Source organism: Ambystoma mexicanum, chromosome 4p, assembly GCF_040938575.1.
Source record: "Ambystoma mexicanum isolate Mex_15411 chromosome 4p, UKY_AmexF1_1, whole genome shotgun sequence".
Taxonomy (NCBI): domain Eukaryota; kingdom Metazoa; phylum Chordata; class Amphibia; order Caudata; family Ambystomatidae; genus Ambystoma; species Ambystoma mexicanum.
The window spans coordinates 1,065,365,998-1,065,386,642 of record NC_090927.1 but is presented as its reverse complement, the minus strand read 5'-3'; the positions used below and the strand labels follow the sequence as shown (position 1 = coordinate 1,065,386,642).

General features: G+C 43.8%; 1 protein-coding gene across 1 annotated transcript in view; it reads left to right on the top strand.

Moving 5' to 3' along the window:
• LOC138453630 (amine sulfotransferase-like) overlaps positions 1-20,209 on the top strand; it is a 377,572-nt gene extending 357,363 nt beyond the window's left edge. Inside the window, exon 7 of the mRNA XM_069606656.1 lies at positions 19,681-20,209. Within this exon, the coding sequence (XP_069462757.1) occupies positions 19,681-19,868 (188 nt within the window). The 3' untranslated portion in view covers positions 19,869-20,209. The remainder of the gene's footprint in view (positions 1-19,680) is intronic.
• Positions 20,210-20,645: the final 436 nt, after the last annotated feature.

The window sequence follows — 20,645 nt, the reverse complement described above, 5'->3', positions numbered from 1 at the left end:
CAGTCAGGAAAACAGAAGGGCTGCAAAGTAGGAAGCAGGTCTGCAGTCAAGAGTGGCACTAGGTGCAGGCAAACTGTAGTGGACTGCGGAGGACTGTAGTAGGCTGCAAGGCAGGGAGTCCAGAATAACAGTACAGAGAGAGATTAGTAGTAGGCGACAGACAGAGAGCCCAAAAGAATAGGGCCGCGAGGTAGGGAGCCCAGAGGAGCAGGGCCGTAGGTAGCTAAGTGTAAAACAGGCTGTAAGGCAGAGGAGTGTAGCAAGCCACAAAGCAGGGAGCCCAGAGGAAAAGGGCTGTAGGCAGTGGAGGGAGAGAGGCTGCAAGGAAGGAGCCCAGAGGACACGGGCTGTAGGCAGCGGAGGGAGCAGGCTGCAAGGAAGGAGCCCAGAGGACAAGGGCTGTAGGCAGCAAAGAGGTACAGGCTGCAAGGTAGGGAGCCCAGAGGACAAGGGCTTGGAGACAGCAGAGGGTTGCAAGCTGCAAGGTAGGGAGCCCAGAGGACAAGGGCTGTAGGCAGCCGGAGTGAGGCAGGCTGTAAGCAGGGAGCCCAGAGGAGAAGGACTGTAGGCAGCCGGAGTGAGGCAGGCTGCAGGGGGCCCAGAGGACAAGGACTGTAGGTAGCCGGAGTGAGGCAGGCTGCAGGGCTGGGAGCCTAGAGGACAAGGGCTGTAGGTAGAAGGCAGCGGAGCGAGATCGGCCGCAAGGCAGGGAGCCCGGAAAGGGCACTGGATCAAAACAGGATAATGCAGCAATAGGAACAGCATACAAAGTAGCGGGTCAAGGCAAACCGGAGCGGGGAGATCTCAAGATGCAAGACACTGTGCTCCTGCAGGCAGCTGCTTATATACAGCCCTGCCCTGTTCTGAGGCAGGCTAATTGACAGCACCTGGAGCAGCACATCTGAAGACAATCTGCCTCCTCCCTCTCTGGTCCTGAGCAGGTGGAAGCAGCACTGGCCGCTAGGGCTTCTGGGGATTGTGGTCCCAATAATGATGAATGAGAATAGCCAGGAATCGAGGACTGTAGCCAGGTGCATTATGGTAAATGTAGTTAATTGAATAAAATAAGAAAGAACCAAAGTTGAGAAAATGGAAATAAAAGACCAAGGCGTGAATAGGAGTTGTTCAAAGAGTTTTAGAAGGATCAATGAGTACCAAGTAGTCCATGATGGTTGCCAATGTGTGAGCCAGCGGCGTGGGCATGACACTAGTCCCTGAAGCACCTGACATTTCAGTTAATGCAGTACTAGGGCTGCTGGGGCAATGCAGTCAAGAACGGAGCTTCGCCTCCACTCGTAGGCAGTGTGAGCGTGCTTTATCTCTCTGCAAGGGGAAAGTGGCTTCCAAAGACAATAGATCTACCCTCTACTGTCTGTCTAAGAAAAGGTTACAAGTAAAGTACACAATCCTAACATGTAACAATGAAACCTAACGTTCCTGGTAAAGCATAAGTGTACAAAGCTAGAGTAGCATGCAGAGCACAATGCTGTCAATGTAATGCATTGCTGAGCAAAGCCCATAAGCATTAAGTCCAATCGGAGAAACCTCACTAACATGCCCAAAAATTTTGAAATTGTAATGTGCAATCAATAAAGTACTTACGTGTGAACATAGTCATCAGCCACGGCTGCACAATCTTACAAATTCATGAGGGAGACCTCCCATTTGACCTTAGTAGACAATGTTTTGTTGCATTAAATCACTTAAGCCTAACTGTCTTCTCGTATTACTCTTCTCATAACCCTTACTTATAAAATCATTGATCAATACTTCAGTTGCCATCTCCTCTGAGTGGTATGGGGGCTTGCACCTTGCAAACAGAAGAAAGAAAAGGATCCAAAAACAGTATTAGACCAAACCCTACAAGTCTCTTAAAACTTTTCACAGACCAAATAGGTCAAAAGTTCATAGTGAGTGTGTGTATCCTCGATAAGGTTCACACAAAGTAGATCCCTTCCATTGTTTAAGGAAGATACGTAGGACAAACCATTTTAAACAGGTAGCTAGAACTTCATTCCCTTTTGGGACTCCAAAGATACATTTATTTAATTGTGATATTGGTTTTAACAAGTAAACCGTACACATAAAAAAGTGATCAGTACATGTAATTTAAATACATGAATTGCATGCAAATAAAAGGTGCACATTATTTACAACTAAGAGTAGATCCTTAATTAAAACAAACAATTCAACCTTTACATAAAAAAAGTGAGCAAGTCATCGCAAAGTTCCAAAAAGCACCCATAAAAGCCCCATGTAACAGCCAGCATACATTTTTTTAGAGATTCAATTGCATGTATTTTGTGCAAAACTTTAAAACAGCAATAATGAGAGATGTTTCATTTCCACTTATCATACGCAAACAAAGGTCATTGTGCTACAACCAATCCTTCAAATTCACGGAGTTTCCCAAGAATGAAATACATTCATTGTGCAGCAAAGGACATTCTATAATCAGATGTTTCAAGGACTAAGAAACAGCTAAAATCCCACAACCACATGACACAAGATCCGAGCCTGCTAATTGCTTGCAGAGTACAATAATTTCTTCTATTGGTGAAAAATTAAGCCGAAATCTTAGAAACAGCGACCTCAAAAATGCATTCGGAAATGTGACTCTTTTGCAATCACTCCTAGCGGCTTATCTAATTTAGGCATACTATAATACGTTTTTTACCAACCTATTTTGTCCATTGTCTCGCACCAATGTCAAAGATAACAATTTTTCTTGTCCCTCAATGGGTTACTAATTAAGCTTGCCGCAGATTCTGATATGTTAGCTAAAATGTGTTCACACTTTAGCTTACAATCATAAATAGGACCAATTTTCAAGTTCAAAACAATTCTGTAAAAATCTTCAAACAAAGAATGTTTGGGAGGTATTAAAAATGATCTATAAGACGTTCAAATGTTCCATTGAAGCCTAGCAAAGAGAGAAGATAAACCCAATACAAATATCATACAAACGATTGGTACACAGTTTAGGAGACCCAAACCTCTTTTCAAAACTTTGCTCGCAAGCTTTACAATAATAGATACACTAAGTGATTCATTTCCAAGTCATAGAGAAGCGATGGGATTATTTTTGAGGTATACAATTTTATCACGGGAACCACAGAGAATCTGCAATATCTTTTGCTCACGCGCTTTATTTGCAAAATTAATTATGCTGTTTTTTTGTGTGAGCCTCTGCTGAAGATTACATCTATTCATATGGTACTCTACATCAAATCCCAAATATTTAATCATTGTCACTGGTTTGAAACAAGAGCCACTTAATCTCCATATAAATTTACAAGGCTAATTGACATTTGAACTAAATCGCAACATTTTTGTTTTATTCATATTGATGGCAAGGTCATTAATTGCTGCATAGGGCCAATAGCACTGATATGCCTCTGTGTATGATCCAACAGGATCAGGTCGTTGGCGTATGCAAGCCAAAACATTTTTACACCATTTATTTTTGGTGCCATGAAAGATGCTGAATCTAAAAATGAACCGATGTCGGAAATATACAGATTAAAAAAACATGGAGCTAAGAGAACGCCTTGTCTTAAACCACTATGGTTTAGAATTTCCTTAGAGAGAACTCCTGTTGATTTAGCCTTACCTGCAGATTTGTTTCAGAGTGTAAATATTCAAGTAAAGAAAGCAGAGGTTTAGGGATGTTCCATTTATCCAATTTATCCCATAATAGTTCTCCATTGACTGTGTCAAATGCAAGTGAAAAATCAATGCATATAGTTTAAATGGGGGTTGAAGAGCGTCTATAACAAATCCATTTACATCGTCCCATTCAATCAGCTCATTGTCCTAGTTCTCGTAATACTAATGAAGCAAATATTTAACTCTCTGCGTCGAGAAGAGCAATATGCCAATTGTTTAATGGACTAAAACTCTCTCCTCTTTTGTAGATTGGGATGATTATCAAACATTTCCATGACTTTTATTATTTTTTAATATGATCAAAAGATCATATTAAAAAATAATAAAAACAGAATTCAAATTTCTTTTTAAAAATGTAGTTAGACTATTGGGACCTGCTGTAAGGAAGGAATGATATCAAAGTAAGACAGACACAAGTGACCACGGTTCACGGATTGTTATTGAACTTCATCAAGGGTGTGGTAAACACTCATCTTAACCTAAATCTAAGATGGGAGCAAGCTACAACCATCAAATAATAAACAATGCCGTCCTAGTGAAGTCTTGTCAACATAAAAAGTGCCTATACTGAAAAAACTATTGCCAATCCTTAACGCTAAGTTACAAATAGTGTGCAGAAATGTTCATGAAAAAGATAGAAGTGTTCACAAAATGATAAGTCAGGATGTTTAGGCCGTTGGCCTCCCTTCCGTACGTTTTCAGCACGGGTCAAGGCGGTTCATTCAAGCATAGCACACTCTTGGGCTTCTTCGGCATGAAGACATAGTTCTATTACAAGCATGAGGGCCTTCTATGCCCAAGTCCCTTAAGTTATCAAAAAGTCTCTTTTGATCCAGAGGGCCTGATGTATCAAACAAATGAAACGTTTCTTTCCAAGTATTCATGTAGGGCGATTCACTCTTCAACCTGGAACCCCCTCAGCTGGGCTCAGATCCCTTTTGTACCACAATCTTTTCTCAGATAAATCACGGTTTACCCCGGATGCCCCTCTGTCGGGCTCAGATCTCCTTTTCCCAATTAGTCTCCCTCAGCCGGGCACGGACTAATTACAGTTTGTATATCTTTTCTCTGATGACTCACGATTCACAGCGGAAGCACCTCAAGCGGGTTCAGATCCCCTTTACACAATTAGTCTCCCTCAGTTGGGATTGGAACAATTACAGTTCATATATCTATTGAAGACTTTCAAATGTGCACATGTTTTAGCTTGACCCGTTGCAGGACCACTTCGATGTCACAGTTCACAATTTTACACTCTCAGTTGGATACCTAACAGAAGCCTTCGAATAATCACCCATGTGGTGCCACACCACTCTGTATATGGTATCTTGGGTTTCAAAAGTTCAGTCACTCCTGGGATTTTCAATTATATTCGAGTCGCTCATCAGATACGCCTTACACTCTGTTCTTTGCAATTTTCTCCATACAATGTTGCCACTTGCAACCTTGGTTTTAACACAGCCTGCTCTGCTATCCATCACTCTGACTCACCGGCTGTGCTGACTTTACTGGAGCAGCTTTGTTGTAGGTGCCAAGGACAGTACCACAGCGGCAATTGCTCCTCCCCTCCTCTGCTATCGATGCAGGAAAGCCCTGGGTACTTTCGATACACAATGCACCTTTCTCCAGCTTTAATTCCCAGTCTTATGTTTCTTATTCTCGAGGGCTCATGAAAGTAGCAGTTTCCTTCCTCTGAAAAGGCCAAGGGCAATTCCTTCCTTGCAACCCTTTCTGGTCTTGCCGTCTTTCTCCACGTATTAAACTGCCATCTCAGAACTGCTGCTTCCTCGTGTGTTTTGCGTCGCTCAGAGTGTGCTTTCGTGTTCCCCCTTTTATCCTTGTGCGGAAGTGTGATGGACGTCAGGTGTGTGTAATTATCTGTAATTGCCTGACTCTGCCTGACCCTTGTGTTGGGACATGTCAAGTATAGGGCGCTGGTGTTAGTCCACTGTCGCTCACAGTAAACTGTCTCTGATAAAGTGTTTGTGTCGTAAAAGGGACGATGGGGGAAAAGGTGTTATTGTGAAGGGGATACTGTGTCTCACTGTTCGGTGTCCCACTTCGACTCCCTGAGGACCCCTCATACAGGTGATCCTCCCGCACTAGTCCACCCCAGGAACTGGATCCAAAAGCGATGGCCGTGTCCTGGCCACCTGGATGACAGATCCCCAGGGACTGGCGGGTGAGACACCTTCAGGTTTGTCACACTGTCGCCCTAGATTTAGATGCTTTTTTAATATACATCTTGTAGAGTAAGATTCAGCTGCCATGATAGGGAAAACGCAGTCACCGGTGTTTACCAAAATCTGGGCTAAGAGTAAACTGTTTCTTACAGTAAGACTTGGAGATGTTCCAATTGAGCAGGTCCCTCAGTTTGTTTATTTAGGTGTACGGGTCAAGGCCAACTGTGCATGGAGCGATCAGGCAAACAGGGCAGCACTTAAGTTGGCAAGGTATTGTGGGGCCGTGTCAAGATTTATCCAGGATTATGGGGTGGGCACGGTAAGGGCAACCTTGTAGATTTACAAGAGTCAAGCTAGACAGGCGGCCCTATATGGGGCTGAGCTCTGGAACATGTGCAAGACCAGTTAGTTGCAGGCTGTGGAACACAAATTCTTAAAAACCATTTTGGGGGCTGCCCGTAAACGCTCCCAATGGCCCAGTTTTCTGTGATATGGACCTGTAGAGTATCGGTTTCATGTGTTGAGCACGGCCTATGTTTTTATGTGTTTATATATGAACCAATTGGAATTTGGATAATTATAGAAAAACAGTAAAAAATGTCTATCTGAGTCTGGAAGTTTAAACTTACATTGGCTGGCGGCTATTAAAGATTTGCTGTTTTCTATGGGGTGAGAAGTTACTGGCTCCATCCCAAATCAATTCCCAAAAATGCTAAGACACAATTAAAAAAGGCTTATGAGAGAAGATGGTTGAGTTAGATTTTGTGTGTAACATTAGTAAACTCAACTAGCTTAGCCTTTTATGTGTCATCTATGATAACTCCTGGCTTTGGATATTATTTAGACAGGAATCAACCGAAACTCATGAGAACACTTTATACAAAGTTGCTTATCAGAATTCTGCCCTTAGCCAGTTTGAAGCATAAATGGAGCGCGAGTAACTCAGTAGCTTGTCCTTTCTGCCCAAAAGTTGTTGAAAGCACAGTGCTCTTTATATTCTTTTGTCTGGAATATTTTCATATTAGAAAGAAATATTTGATAGCTCTATTTAAACAGACCTGTATAAGAAGATTAAGTGAGGCCTTCCATCTGTGCCTGGCGGGGGGAGTGAACTTGCGACTCACTGCATGGGGAATTATGTATATCAGGAATGGAGGAAGAGATTCAAGTATATCAGATGTCTGATGAATGATGTTTTAGTCATGGAACATGAATTGCTTATATTTTGTTAATATTTTAAGCATTTATCAGTGTTTAACTTCCTGGTTTTATACTATTGTTACCTATGTGTTTTATTGTTGATTGATTCATGTAATGAATTTTGGATGCAACTTTTATGATCTGTTGGGTTGAAACAAAGTTATATCACTGACTGATTGGGAAATACCACACTTCCCATTAAACACATTTGAATCTTTGTACAAGTTAGAAAAATGAGCCCCCCCAAGCTACCTCAGGGATCAGGTTGCACTGAGAATCACTGACCTGTGAATTTAAGGAATATACCAAGGTCCAGAAGTTACGCGAATGCTTAGTTGTAATAGCTTACAACATAAGCTTCCTGTCACTCTGTATAAGAAGAAATCGGTGACAGTTTTTGTATTGTTGTTGGAGGAGCCACATCTTTTCTGATCTTACAGCTTCTGTAGCTAATGATCTGTGGGTCAATCGCACCATTGATCGCACTCCCTCTTTTTCACTTGGATGTCCTGATCATAAAAATTAGTTTTAGAGTTAAGGTTTCATTGACTCTTCATTTGAGGGTTGATGGTTACAAATGAATCCCATATAAAGATTTGAAGTAAACATGTTCATTTTTTACTCAAGAGTTTACTTATCAAATGATTGGCCAATACGTTGGTTAAAGATGGTAATACCTCTGGGGCTAGAGTTATAAGCCGGAATGAAGCATGGCTTTAATGCCCCTCCCTCTGAGGGTTCTAGTGCTATTAGTAGGCCAGCACATTGTACCAGGGTACCAATAGCAATTTTCACTCGAGTTGAAGCACAGTGTTGCAGCAGTTCCCCAACTGGAACAAAAATCCAATAAAATGACCACCAGGGATTGGGGAGAAGGGATTACACGTAGTCCCTTCGCCCTTTCCATGGCGGCCATTAAAAAGATAAGGGGGGAGTAAACAAACAAAATGGCCACTGTGGAACGAACAGAAGGGACTACACATAGTTCCTTCTCCTGTTGTTCCATTGCATCCTGACGAAGAAAGAAAAGGAACTATGTGGGACACGGAGCTCGGACCAACAGAAGATGAGTCTTTATCGGCCAGGTAACGACCCTGTAAACGCCAATCAGATAGTTTGAAACAATATGTTTGTCCCTTGCCAGGTACTAATATATGGTAATAATGGGTCAAAGAAATAAACCAGCTCAAAAGCTTTAGAGTTGAGTAGGCGTACGCATGGATTTTCGTCAAATAATTTCAACACATTGGAGGGCTTCAAGATAATGACAATTGTTGGTTTAAGCAGAAATTCTAAAATGAGTGTGTCAATATGGGGAAACACAGGAGGGTAAGAATTGGAAGGAGGCAATGGAGACTCTATGAAAAATAAGAGGGGGTGGGTTATTAATGCATACTTGCTGAAATTGATTTGAACTGCTCAGAAGAGCTGAGCCACTGGCTATCTGAGATGCCACTTGTACTTTGCGGCCCATTATAAGATCAGCAGAACCTGGTAGCGATATTGACAAAGGGTTACAATCAGCAACAGACAGAAAAACATTTCTCTTATCCTCGAGCCACCTTTATCAAACTTCGACCCAGTTAAAACGAATTCCATATCCTCATGATTATTAACATGCATAGCCATTTGAGGAAATTGCCTTGAAGAATCCACCGTCAAGTGGGGTTTAGGGGCATTATATGTGACCATGTTTGCCACAGGATTTAGTGAGCTGGAGCTAGGCTTGGAGGCCACAGCTGCAGCCTCCTTTGTGAGGTGGAAGTTCTGTATGTATTTTCTGGAGCTTTTTTATTCTGTTTTTATTCTGTTTCATCTTCTTCTTTCTATATTTCTTTGAGGATAGTATAGCGCCTTGTCTTTTTGAAGAATTCACTATAGTGTTGCCCGCAGAATCGTCTAGAACAGGATTTACAGACACAGGTACAGCTCGTAATATATGATCCTTTGTAATGGAAGTAGAGATAAGGCTTATTGTTTTTCCAGTTCGAATTTGTGGCACTGGGAGCCACCTGAGATCTTTGTTGTTGATACACTTCCATCATGTCCAGCTTTCATTTAATTTCACTAAGCGTCCTAGTATGGGCCTTTAACTCCATGTCCATGTTTTCACGCAGTTTTACAAACGAACTGGGGACCATTTTCATGGCCGATATTGAGGGTGCAGTAAGTCTATCTTTGTCGTCCAGTTCGAGAAGGGTATAGGTCAAGCAAAATGAACTAGGGCTAGTTGACATAGAGTAATCTCTGATGCCCTTTACCAGAGATTCCCTTTCATCCAAAAGGGACAAGAGATCATCCATTAAATAGGATATTTGATGGTCATTTTCCATTTGGAGTAAAATAAAAGACTGTCATTGTTTAAATAATTAGAGTCGGATTGCTGACGCACCTTGGCAGTTCCTGGTTGCTGAGTTCTCTTTGCTTTTCTTGGTTCAGTGCTTGAACATGGGGGTGGGAAGAAATCTATGACTTTTGCAGAAACCTTAACATTATTCCTTTTCCTGGTTTGTTTCTTAGGGGCTATAGACACATCACCCGGAACAGGGCTAATAACTATGGGCAAAGGAGGGGGTATCACTTTTTGAATATTAGGCCCCCGATTTTGTTCCAGTCCTGTTGATGGTCCCACCATGACCTTTCTAGGTTCAAGCAGAGCATTAGGCAACAAAACCGCATTTGAGGGATAGCCCGATGCACCCTCCGCAGTAAACGCCAACTCTGCCAGAGAAGAGTTTATTAACCTCTCGGTTTGAGGAAGCACATTTAACTCAGTGTTAGTATCCTCTGTCAGCAACTCTGGGGGGTCTAACAACTCCCCCTACCATTGTTTGGGGGCCTGTGTTATGTTCAGCTGTCATAAAATCGAGGGAAGTCTTGTCCCGGATATTGGATTTACTGCGAAAGTCATACATGTTATACATGCAGGTTATAATTAGGAATAGAGAAAAACAGTACAAGTGATGAAAAGTGTAAAACTCACCAAAATCACTGTATGGACCCGGAACTTGGCGCTAACTGTCAGGAACTGTTTATACTCAGCTGACACCCCACAGAGCCTCGCAGGTTTAGACCAGTGTGTGCTTCACAAGAGTTGTCCGACACAGAACAGTAGAAAGCAGAATTGCGTTCCTCCACCACCATACAATGCAACCATACACTGCTACTACCAGGAACAGATGATAATCAGCTGACATTGTTTCTGCAGGCCTCTGTTTCCACCAGCTCAACATACAGCACCTCTTGCCCATAAAGCGGTGAAAGATGAGCAATATCAATCATCAATGAATACATTGCAGACTACAAAGTTTTAATTGTGGTGTCATGGCTGGATGTTCTGAAGGTCTCTTGCCTTCTCTTGAAAGTTAGACGATGTAGGCTGATTAGACATGCTTCAGTTGTGTGCTATAAGTTTCAATTGCTTTCTAAATAGTTGTCAGTATCTTTGGAATAGGCTCTTTGCTTATGCTCTTTTTTACCCCGTACTCAGGTTTGTCTATGTTGCCTCCACCTGCCATGGTGTCTCATCAGATTCCATGGGGATGGGAACCCTGAAGCACCGGCCCTGTTGTTAAAGGTGCCGGTGCTTCAGTGAAAACCCTGCCGAATGGGGCCTGAACTTCCAGCAGGTCAGGCCTGCTGGTTGTTCAGTGCCCCTACCAGCAGACTCGAATGAGCCGGTCCGGAAAATGTGCAGGTAACTTGTTACCGCCTCCTTTATTTCCAGGCCAGTTCACTTATGAGGCCAATTGCCTCAGCTAGAACAGAATTCACTGTTTGGCAGCTCCCTTGATCACATGGGGCAACTGCTTACTTCAAAATGTGATGACCTATGAGCAACCAGACAAATGAAGGCATGGGAGGATACACCACTCAACCCACAAGGCAGCCTGAACTTCATGCCTAAAAACAGCACGCACCAACCCACACACAGCACCCACATCCATCCTAATACCCTGAACCTGCAGCCTCAAACTCTCCCCAGAGCCTCCTCACGGCATTCTAACAACCACAACATGGCCTCACCTGACATTACAGCCACTGCTCCCTCACAATGCCCACTAAAACCATCAGAGGACACCAAATACATCCCCCATATGGCATCTGGTGGTGCATCCCCCAGCCCCAGAGGTCCTCTCTGCCTTGCGGAACCACATTCACCACCACACAAGTAGCATGTAGCCCAGCAATCCCCCCTCCAACTCACTTCCTTCCTGGTGGCGCCAGATGGACGGTCCCCAGGATCACGGCCACTCATGTCTATGCTACAATGCCCAACCGCCATGCCCCAGTGCAAGCACCACCTGCTGTCAAAAACACACCAAAAAAACACATGCTTCCTTGCTCTAGTAGGCTGCTAGCCGGGGCTTCGGAGAATTAATGTCAAAGTTCCCTCCCTTATACAGAGACAACCAGCCATTGAAGTCACAACCAGCGTATGTTTCAATACAACACAAATGCCCACACTCACCACATCACGCATAGACGCAGACCGACATTCTCACCTCGCAAGTCAGACTCACCCCCCACCACTGCTCACCTATCCTACCCCTGGGACCTTCAGACTTGCAACTCCTTCCTCCGCTATCACACCATAGCCCAGTGCCACCTTCCAGATCTCACTCCACCACAGACCATGCAAATAGCCACTAACCTCGCTCCATCCACTGCCTGTCCACCTTCCCTGACACTCTTGCATGCTGATTAAAGCTAGATCAATTGTTGCCCACGCTGTGGACATCCATGACCTCATCACATCCAACAACACTGACATCCTCGCTATCACTGAAACCTGGTTCACTCCTACGTGGCCCAACACTATCTATCGCAGTACCTCCCAGATATGCCAATATCTGAGATGACAGACCCATTGGTAAAGGAGGAAGAGGAGTCACCTTCATTTACAAAAGCACCCTTGCCCTCTGACCCACAACCCCCTTCCTGTACTACACTGTGTACTCATCTCAGTCAAACTAGCCTGCTCACCTAACTCTACCATCGTATTTCACCTCATCTACAGAGCACCAGGCCCCCTAGTTTAATTTGAAGAAGACCTCACCCAGCTCCTTTGAACTAACTTAAAATGCTCCACCCAGCTGATCGTCCCAGATGATCTCAATCTAGACTACAATGACCCTATAGACTCAGAAGCAGCATTCCTTACTAAAACCTTGACCACTTTTGGTTGCACCCAACTTGTCCATGACCCAACCCACGTACATGGCACTTGATTGGATCCTCAACCATAATTGTAACATCTCTAGTCTTTCTAACACGCCTTGCCCTTGGACTGACCGCCACTGCATTGGTTTTGCTATCCCTATTCCCTTCAGCCACCCAAATAGGCCCATGTCACTGCCCCCTACTATAGCACGCAGCTCCCGCAATCTGACTAAAGAGCGCATACTCCCCTTGATATGCCCCGACATACCTACAAACCTGGATACCAAGGAAATAGTTGCTCACTACAACACTATGCTTAGCAAAGCGTTTGAGGCTCTTGCCCCACTTAAACTATGGAAATCTAAGAACTCTAAGCACAGGAACTCTTGGTTCACAGCCGAAATAGAATCTCTATGTGCTATAGAACAGGCAGCAGAAGCAGCCTGGCAGAAAGGCCCCACAAGCAAAAACAAAGCACGATTCACAGAGGCAGCAGAAGTTTACAAAAAAAACTATCCACAAATCTAAAGCCACAACTCATAACATGAGGATTACAGAAGCCGCTTCAAACACCAGAGAACTATTCTCCATCTTAAGAGAATTAGATTCCCCCATCACTCCTCTCTCTAATGTCACAAAAGACACCATTTGGTGCAACAAAATCCAAGAGGTTCTAACAAAATAAGTCACACAACTTTAGGATAAAATCAAAGCCAAAGTCCCCATCTATTCTTTAAACTGGTCAAGTCATGCCCAGATCAATGCAACCTCCACCGCCCAACCATTTGAATTTAAACCTATCTCAGAGTCTGACTTGGCTACCATCATCGAAGGCCTCAAAGTATCCCGCTGCAAGGGTGATATCAACCCAGCCGCTCTTGTACAGGAATGTGCAGACCCACTTATCCCTCTCAACACCACCATTATCAACTCTTCATTCAAATCCTCTACCATCCCGAACTGCCTTAAAGAGGCGTGGATTACCCCCCTCCTTAGAAAACCCTCTCTGGTCCCTACTATCCACACCAACTATAGAACCACCACTATAGCGCCCTTCCTCCTGAACATCATTGATAGAGTAGCTTACACCCAAATCCAAGCCTTCCTGGATACTTACAACATCCTTAGCCCCCGCCAGTCGGGCTTCCGCTCCCACCATGGGAGTGAAACAGCACTCCTTAACTTGAAGAATCAGTTTGATGGGGCCAACGATGCAGGAAAACTATCTTTCCTTCTCTTCCTGGGCCTATCAGCACCCTTCGACTTAGTCAACCACCAAACTCTCTGTGGTCACCTCACTAAGTTTGCAGGCTTCTCCCCGAAGCAGCCCACTTGGTTGCATCCATCCTAGACAACAGAAGCTCCAGAGTATTTTCTGATAAAGCGTCAGCCAACCATACCCCTATGTCTTGTGGTGTTCCCAATGTTCCCGTGTCTCACCCGCCCTGTACAACATTTATAACAAACCTCTATTTTACCACCTGAATGCTTTGGGCATCACCTTCACAAACTATGCAACGACAGCCAGATCCTCATCCCCCTTTAGGGTGACCACAACCAGGACTCTGAAAACGTAAACAAAATCTACTACATAATTCAACAATGAATGGCCGAACACAGTCTATGTCTGATCGGCGAGAAGACAGAGCTCCTCATAGTTTGGACACCATCCAGCCTTGCACATCTTGACACAGCCTCCCGGTTCTTTACCATTAATGGCCATAAAATCCCAAGCTCACCAGCTGTAAAGACCCTGGGGGTCTACCTTGATGCCTCGCTAAGCATGTCACGACAAATCAGACATATCACCTTCTCTGCATCATATGCCACCAAATTGATGAGAGCCAGCAAACCATTAGTCTCATCTGGTAACCGCCTCACCATCGGCTGGGCCCTTGTCGGCTCAAAGCTGGGTTATTGCAATGCCTTGCTCTGTGACTCATCTGACAAAAACGTAAACAGGCTCCAGGTCATACAAACAATGTCCTCTGGCCAGCACTGAACTGTAAATTTGACCACATTTCTGAAGCCATGAAATCTGCTCATTGGCTCCTAGTCCGAGAAAGGATTAAATGAAAAATCCTCTTAATTAAGCTTACATGTTTATCTAACAATGCCCCACCTTACCTAACCCAGAAAATGATCCCTCATATGTCATTTAGACCCTTGAGATCCGCCCAGAACCACTGCCTGGTCAAACCTAGATTCAGACACAATAAAGCTGGCGGCTCCAGCTTCCCGACTGTGGCATCCAACCTCTAGAACAACCTACCCCTGCCTTTACGCTCCGAGCCATTCTATCTTTGTTTCCGGAAATGCTTAAAGACCCAATTTTTCAACTACTTCTGTGCAACTGTACTTAATACGTCTGTAACCAGTGCCCAGATGCCGCTGGGCTTTGTGTGCGGATACAAATGAAAAGAATCTATAAATAAAAGCCTTTGCTTGCTTGGATTATATCTAATTTGATGTGCTTCCAAGCCTAGTATTCACTCTTTTATTCCCTTATGTTGGTATGCCAGTGCTGCTTTACTCGCTCGATGAAGGATTGGAATTTTCTCAACAGTAGGACCAGCTGGTGTATATACCCCTTCAGGATTTCCATAAGGGACTGCCTTACTTAATAACTCTTGTTTCCTCCTTTATCTTAAGTTATCACTTGTAATAAAATCAGGCATTGCAAAGTGCGGTCTGATACCATTCATCTTAGATTATTCATACTTTGATGAGAATAAGGCTTCATTTCTCCCTTCTGCCCTGACACCCCCTTTGCTTGCTTAAAGCCATCATTGGGCCTCATTACGACCCTGGCGGAAAGGGGTTTGCGGCAGCGTTAGCTGCGCCAACCCCTTTCCGCCAATTACGAGTTCCCTTTCCGCCATGGCGGTTTTTACACCTGCTTTTAGCGGGTGTAAAAAACCATGGCGGTAAGGGAACTTGGTGTTAATTACGCCACCGTAATTTACAGTGGCGTAATTAACGCCTTCCCCACTCCCATTATGCCCTATGGGGCAAAAATGGGAATGGGGAAGGGTAAATGGGGATTGGGGATTTACCGCCCCGCCAAGGTCGGAATGGGGCGGTAAATCCCCTTACCGCCATGGCGTAAACGTAGTTAGCGCCATGGCGGTAAAGTCACGGCCCTGGCGGTAACTTACCGCCAGGGTCGTGATGAGGCCCATTGTCTGCATTGTTACTAGAGGAGTTACCAAGGTACTAGAGTATTGACAGACTGTTCCAGGACGTTTTACTGTTTGCATGTTGTTTTATCTGTCAATGTCTTTTGGAGTACATTTGTTGGCAGTAGGGTAGCTAGCATGTTTGCCTCTAGAAATAACGTATTAAGGATAAACCCCAACCTAGGAGGAGAGCACTAATAGAACAGTATAATGGTAGTACCGTGCCAGAGGTTGAGCTTCAGACTCACAGAAAAAACAGCAAGAAGAAGGAGACATTGTTACTGGCAGTTTGCAGCATAGGGTGCTCCTTGAAAGTCCAAGGTGCATAAGCCCTCTCCCCTTCATAGTCGATAGATTACCACCATTGGCCCTCTACCACCACCATGTATGCGTTACTGAAAAAGAGATGTTCTTTCGCTTGCTGGTGATCCCTCCTTGGGCCTTCCCAGACTAGGCTGGTGGAGTACCGAAGGTTTGGTATCCATGCACAATGGACAAAACATCCGACATGGGGACATAACCCTGTTTTCGGATGGTTCCCAGAGCGGCAAGACAGTGTAATTCCTCTGCAGCAATCTCCTCTTTCATAAGCCACCATTTTTGTGCACAAGACACACTCAGCTCATATATATTTGCTGGGGATAAATGCACACGTGTCATGGCAGCAAAACAATGATACTCATTACATATTTTGCAGTCATTTAGCAGTGAATCAATCAGCAGCATAACCATCAAAATCATTTACCATTACTGCTACTCAGTCCAAGAAAAATGACTAGAGGATTATGAGTGGTGGTAAAGCAGAGTTGATCCCCCATTGTGTAATCCTTAGAACTCCATGGGAATTTTTGGGGATTTAGTGTGAGCAGTAATTCTTCTACAGTAAAACCACCAATTTTTGGAGGCCAAGTGGAGGGTGTACCTCCAGCTACATTCTACAAGTAAATCTTCCACTTCACCTCCAAAACCCATAGTAAGTCATGGAAAAATGGGGGTAAAATGTTAATTATTCCCTTTTTGCCCATTTTACCACCATTTGTATTCATATCGCCATACTCGTAATGAGGCCAATATCTTTAATCTCTGGGAATTTGTAATCAACAAAATATAATTTCATAAGTCTAAAAAAATAGACATTCTACCAAAAATGTCAGATGCAAAATCATCAATGCACACTAATCTAGTAAGGGGATCAGGAAATAATTAAGATATTCTACCAAGTTGATTGTATCCCTTAGGTATGTGAAATTCTTTTTATGTTCTCAAATATTGATGTGAGCTTTTATCTCATTCTTGAATTCACTTATATCATTAATGTGATCTATGTTAAGATCAAGACGAGCCAAACAAACTCTGCACTCTTTCCCTCAATTCAGCCCATCGCTAACTACATCTATGTTTTTCATCCTTAAGAATTGAGAACATGAACATTCTTGTTTAGAAAAAATTGTCCCATAATAGTGTGTATCTAATGAGCCCAGAGATAACATACCGCTTCTGATGATTTAAACTCAAATGCAATGCCTAAGGAAGCCACAAAGTGCTTCTTGCAATATGGCCTTTCAATGTCTTTAATCAATTCAGGTTTTTAAAAAAAGCCCCAAAGCTCCAGACAAGACAGGGAACCCCACCATAGCTTGAAAAGCATGAATTAAAGGCCTTAGCCTAAAACATTTGCATAAAATATTAAAACTGGTCAAATCTCAGTGGCTACCTCTGAAGTCAAATTGGCTCTTTGAACAAAGGTATGCTTCTCTTGATACCAGACATGCGTGATCCCACACCATGACTCCCCATTGCTGTCATCTCTTGCTCCTCGTATCACAAATCATGGGATGTTTCACTCCTCACTCCCCCTTATCAGCTGTCCCTCCCTGGAGTTTCTTCTCGGCCTCTTGAGGACCACATTAATAAACCGAGTTCTGATGGATTTAGTTACTCTGTTTTACGGTCGTCTGGCAGTTCGAATGAAATGCCAATTTTTCTGGGTGGCGCTAGTGCCCTAACTCTAAACTGGGCATTTTGGCAGCTCAAGACCTCTTCCCGGGCTCCCATGGGTTTATCCATCAGGACAGAGGTAGCCCTGCTCATGCTTGGCTATTCATATTCCTTTCTGGTTTCGCAGACCTACAACTCAATGCAATTAAACTATCTAATCAGCCTGAAGGCCTCAATTCTCGGTTCTACTGCTGGGCATTGCGAAAGAAAAAAATGATTCAGACTCATCATTGCTATGCTGCTACACTTGCATCAGAGAATATACAGTGCTAGGCCTCACTTCTAATATGGCGGTGATTCAGTATTTCCTGTACCCAGGCTCTGTATCTGCATTGTTTGCATTGTCAGTGTTACACAGCATATTACACTATTCCACGATGTCACCCAGGCCCTATACTTGGGCTTTCCTGAACTTCTATGAGTACTATAAAACAAATGCATTTGCTATTCCTAGATACGATCTTCACCCACCTGCAGCCGCGCACGTTCACTTTCTTGTGCACTAATAAATCTTCCTAGGGCTGAATCATTTGGGCGGACTTAAGAGCTGAACGTGCATTCCAACAGTGTCCTAAACACTTCTTTCTGTGTCTGCACCTTTCTGGATTGTAGCCAAAGTGGTCAAGGTCATGTGTTGACCTTCCTGGGTTTTCCTACAAGATTATCCAACTTGGTGCCCTTAGACCTTCTGAAGTGGGGTCGGTGTTGAACAATTCAAAGCCAATTAAACCCCAGTGTGCTATCAGCTTTTGCCTCCTGGTAAATTAAGCAGAGTCGCCTCTAAACTAGGCCTGGGCTACACTCGTTGGTTGTTATTCATCCCCTCCTCCACCGCAATGACAGGAATCTCACCATGGCCCACATTTTATAGAAAATCACTTCCTCGTTTTCTCTTCCTCCTCCCTTTTGGCTAAGCTCTCTCATTCATCTTTCCACCTCCTGCACTCCAGTCTCTCTCTTTGTTCTCTCCTCTCTGCCTATTTCTAACATCCTCCCCCCCTCTCCTTCACCTTTCCTCTACCTCCTCCCGTTCATTCTCCTTCTCACCTCCCTCGTCTTCTCTTTCCTGCACTTCTTCTTCACTGTCTCTTTCTCACCACGACTTCCTTTTCTCTTTGCCGCCATGCGCTACTCTCCGTCTCTCCTTTGCCTTGGCACTCCAACTCTTAATTCCCACCCCCTCTAAGCTACTTTACTCCCCTTATATAGGCTAGCAGGGCTGGGGACGCACTTTGTGAATGTAAGACATGTACCAGCTGTGTGTGAATTGAAAGCAGACTTGATGATTTGGTAAATCCAGGGTGACTTACGAATTCCCCAGGTGCCCTGATGTGCATGGCAAACTTCCTCACAGCTCCACATGCTGAGGTGCGCCTGGCTGCCTCTTTAGAATTAATCTTTTTGCATCTCTTAGTCGTCTCTGTCCTTGAGGTGACTGCAGAGCCCATTGACTGAATTATGTCCATGAAAGGGACTCTGTCTCCTTCCTGGCAACCATGAGTCTTTGCGGTTTAAGTTAGGCTGTTCCATGGCACTATCTCGAAGCAGTGCTTGCAAGCATGTGTCCTTCTAACAGACAAGACGGACTATGGTTAACACTAGATTCATGAGGTCCTGTTTATGAGGGTCAATGAGCAGCTCTTTCCTCACCAGTTTCGCCTTTCAGAATCTAGCATATGCTTCTCGAGCCACAACATGGTTATTGTGGTGATAGAATACCTTCTACAAACAAGGGTAAGGATGTGATGGGGAGCGTTAGGGATCCCAGTATAACACTGTCTGGGCAGGATCACAGAGCAGGTAGTGGTCCCTGGCCACCAGGTTCACATTACTCCCATCCAGTATTCCTCCCTATGTGACAGTAGGCACAAGCATTATTACCTGTTAAACATTGCTACAGACCTTGAACAGATGAGTTGCAAGCATTGCATGTTTTCAGCTCTAGCAGTTTGATGCCTACGTTTCCTGGTCCTAACCAGCTGAGCTACCCCATGCTTGAAAAACAAACTAATATCTAATTGTGAGGTCTGACTCCAAATAGGGCGTATCTCAAACTTGCAAAATGCCATTCTGAAACGTGAATTCATGTCCCAAAAGGTGTAAACTTTTCTCCAGGTATTTTATTAAACAACCTTACATTTAAGTGGTGCCTTTCGTGTCTTCTAGCCATAACTGAGCTTTTTGTTCTTCATTCAAGTTTGTAATCACGTGTACCCTGTTTGATCCTATATAGCAGCTCTGCATTTGGGAGTCTGTGTCTAAAGTGCTATTTCTCAATTTGTCTGTAGGTAAAATTGGAGACTGGAAAAACATCATGACAGTGGCTCAGAATGAAAGGTTCGACAGGGTGTTTCAAGAGAGAATGAAGGATCTGAAGCATCTGGCAATCAGGTTGATCTGGGATGATGAAGATGAGGGAGAGCTTAGCCCCAAAGATGTCCAGCACGAGCAGCATAAAGAAGATGCAACAAAATAGAATATGTTAATTTCGGGTGGATGTGTTAGCCAGGAAATGTTGTTCAACCTCTACTGCCTTTAAACCTCTAGGGACGGCTTCAATATAATTTTTATCGAAAATCAATATTTACTGAGCATGGAATAGGCTTACAGCTGTGCGTTAAAATGTTATTGATGCACACCCTTCTCTCGAACCTTCCCACAGATTCCAATGTATTGTTCCTGGGTTCCTGAAGAATCATATTAGCATTGCTTGCAATGGGATGCCTGCCAGAATGTATGTTTGCAGTGCGCCTTCATGCTCCTATTTGGCTGTATAGGCGCATTATAAATAAATAAAATAAGTTTTGAAAAAGGAAACATGGTGGTTGTCGACTAACTGTACACATTCATGATCTTTTGATTATGAAATTAGCTTGTACTGAGAAGTATGAGTGGGTGCCGGAACTCGAAAGGCCCTCCAAGCCCTCACAGTGACAGTGTCACTTGTCTCTTTAAGCAGGTAAAAAAAAACTCACAAGGATGTGCCATGTAAAGCTGGGTGTCACCCCAGAAAAGTGAAAGGCAGCACACACTGTACCAAACAAAATGAACCAAAGCCGACACTGAAACGTCTTTGTGGCTAGAAACAAGGAGGACATTGTTTATTTTACTTTGTGACTGAAGTCTACTGGTCTTTATTCAATGGTAAATGTACTTCATAAATATTATCAAATGGAGTCCTCAGAGAAAACGGCTTGTCATGCCAGAAAAGTACCCCCCCATTAAATATTATCCCACATCTGTCATGAGCCAT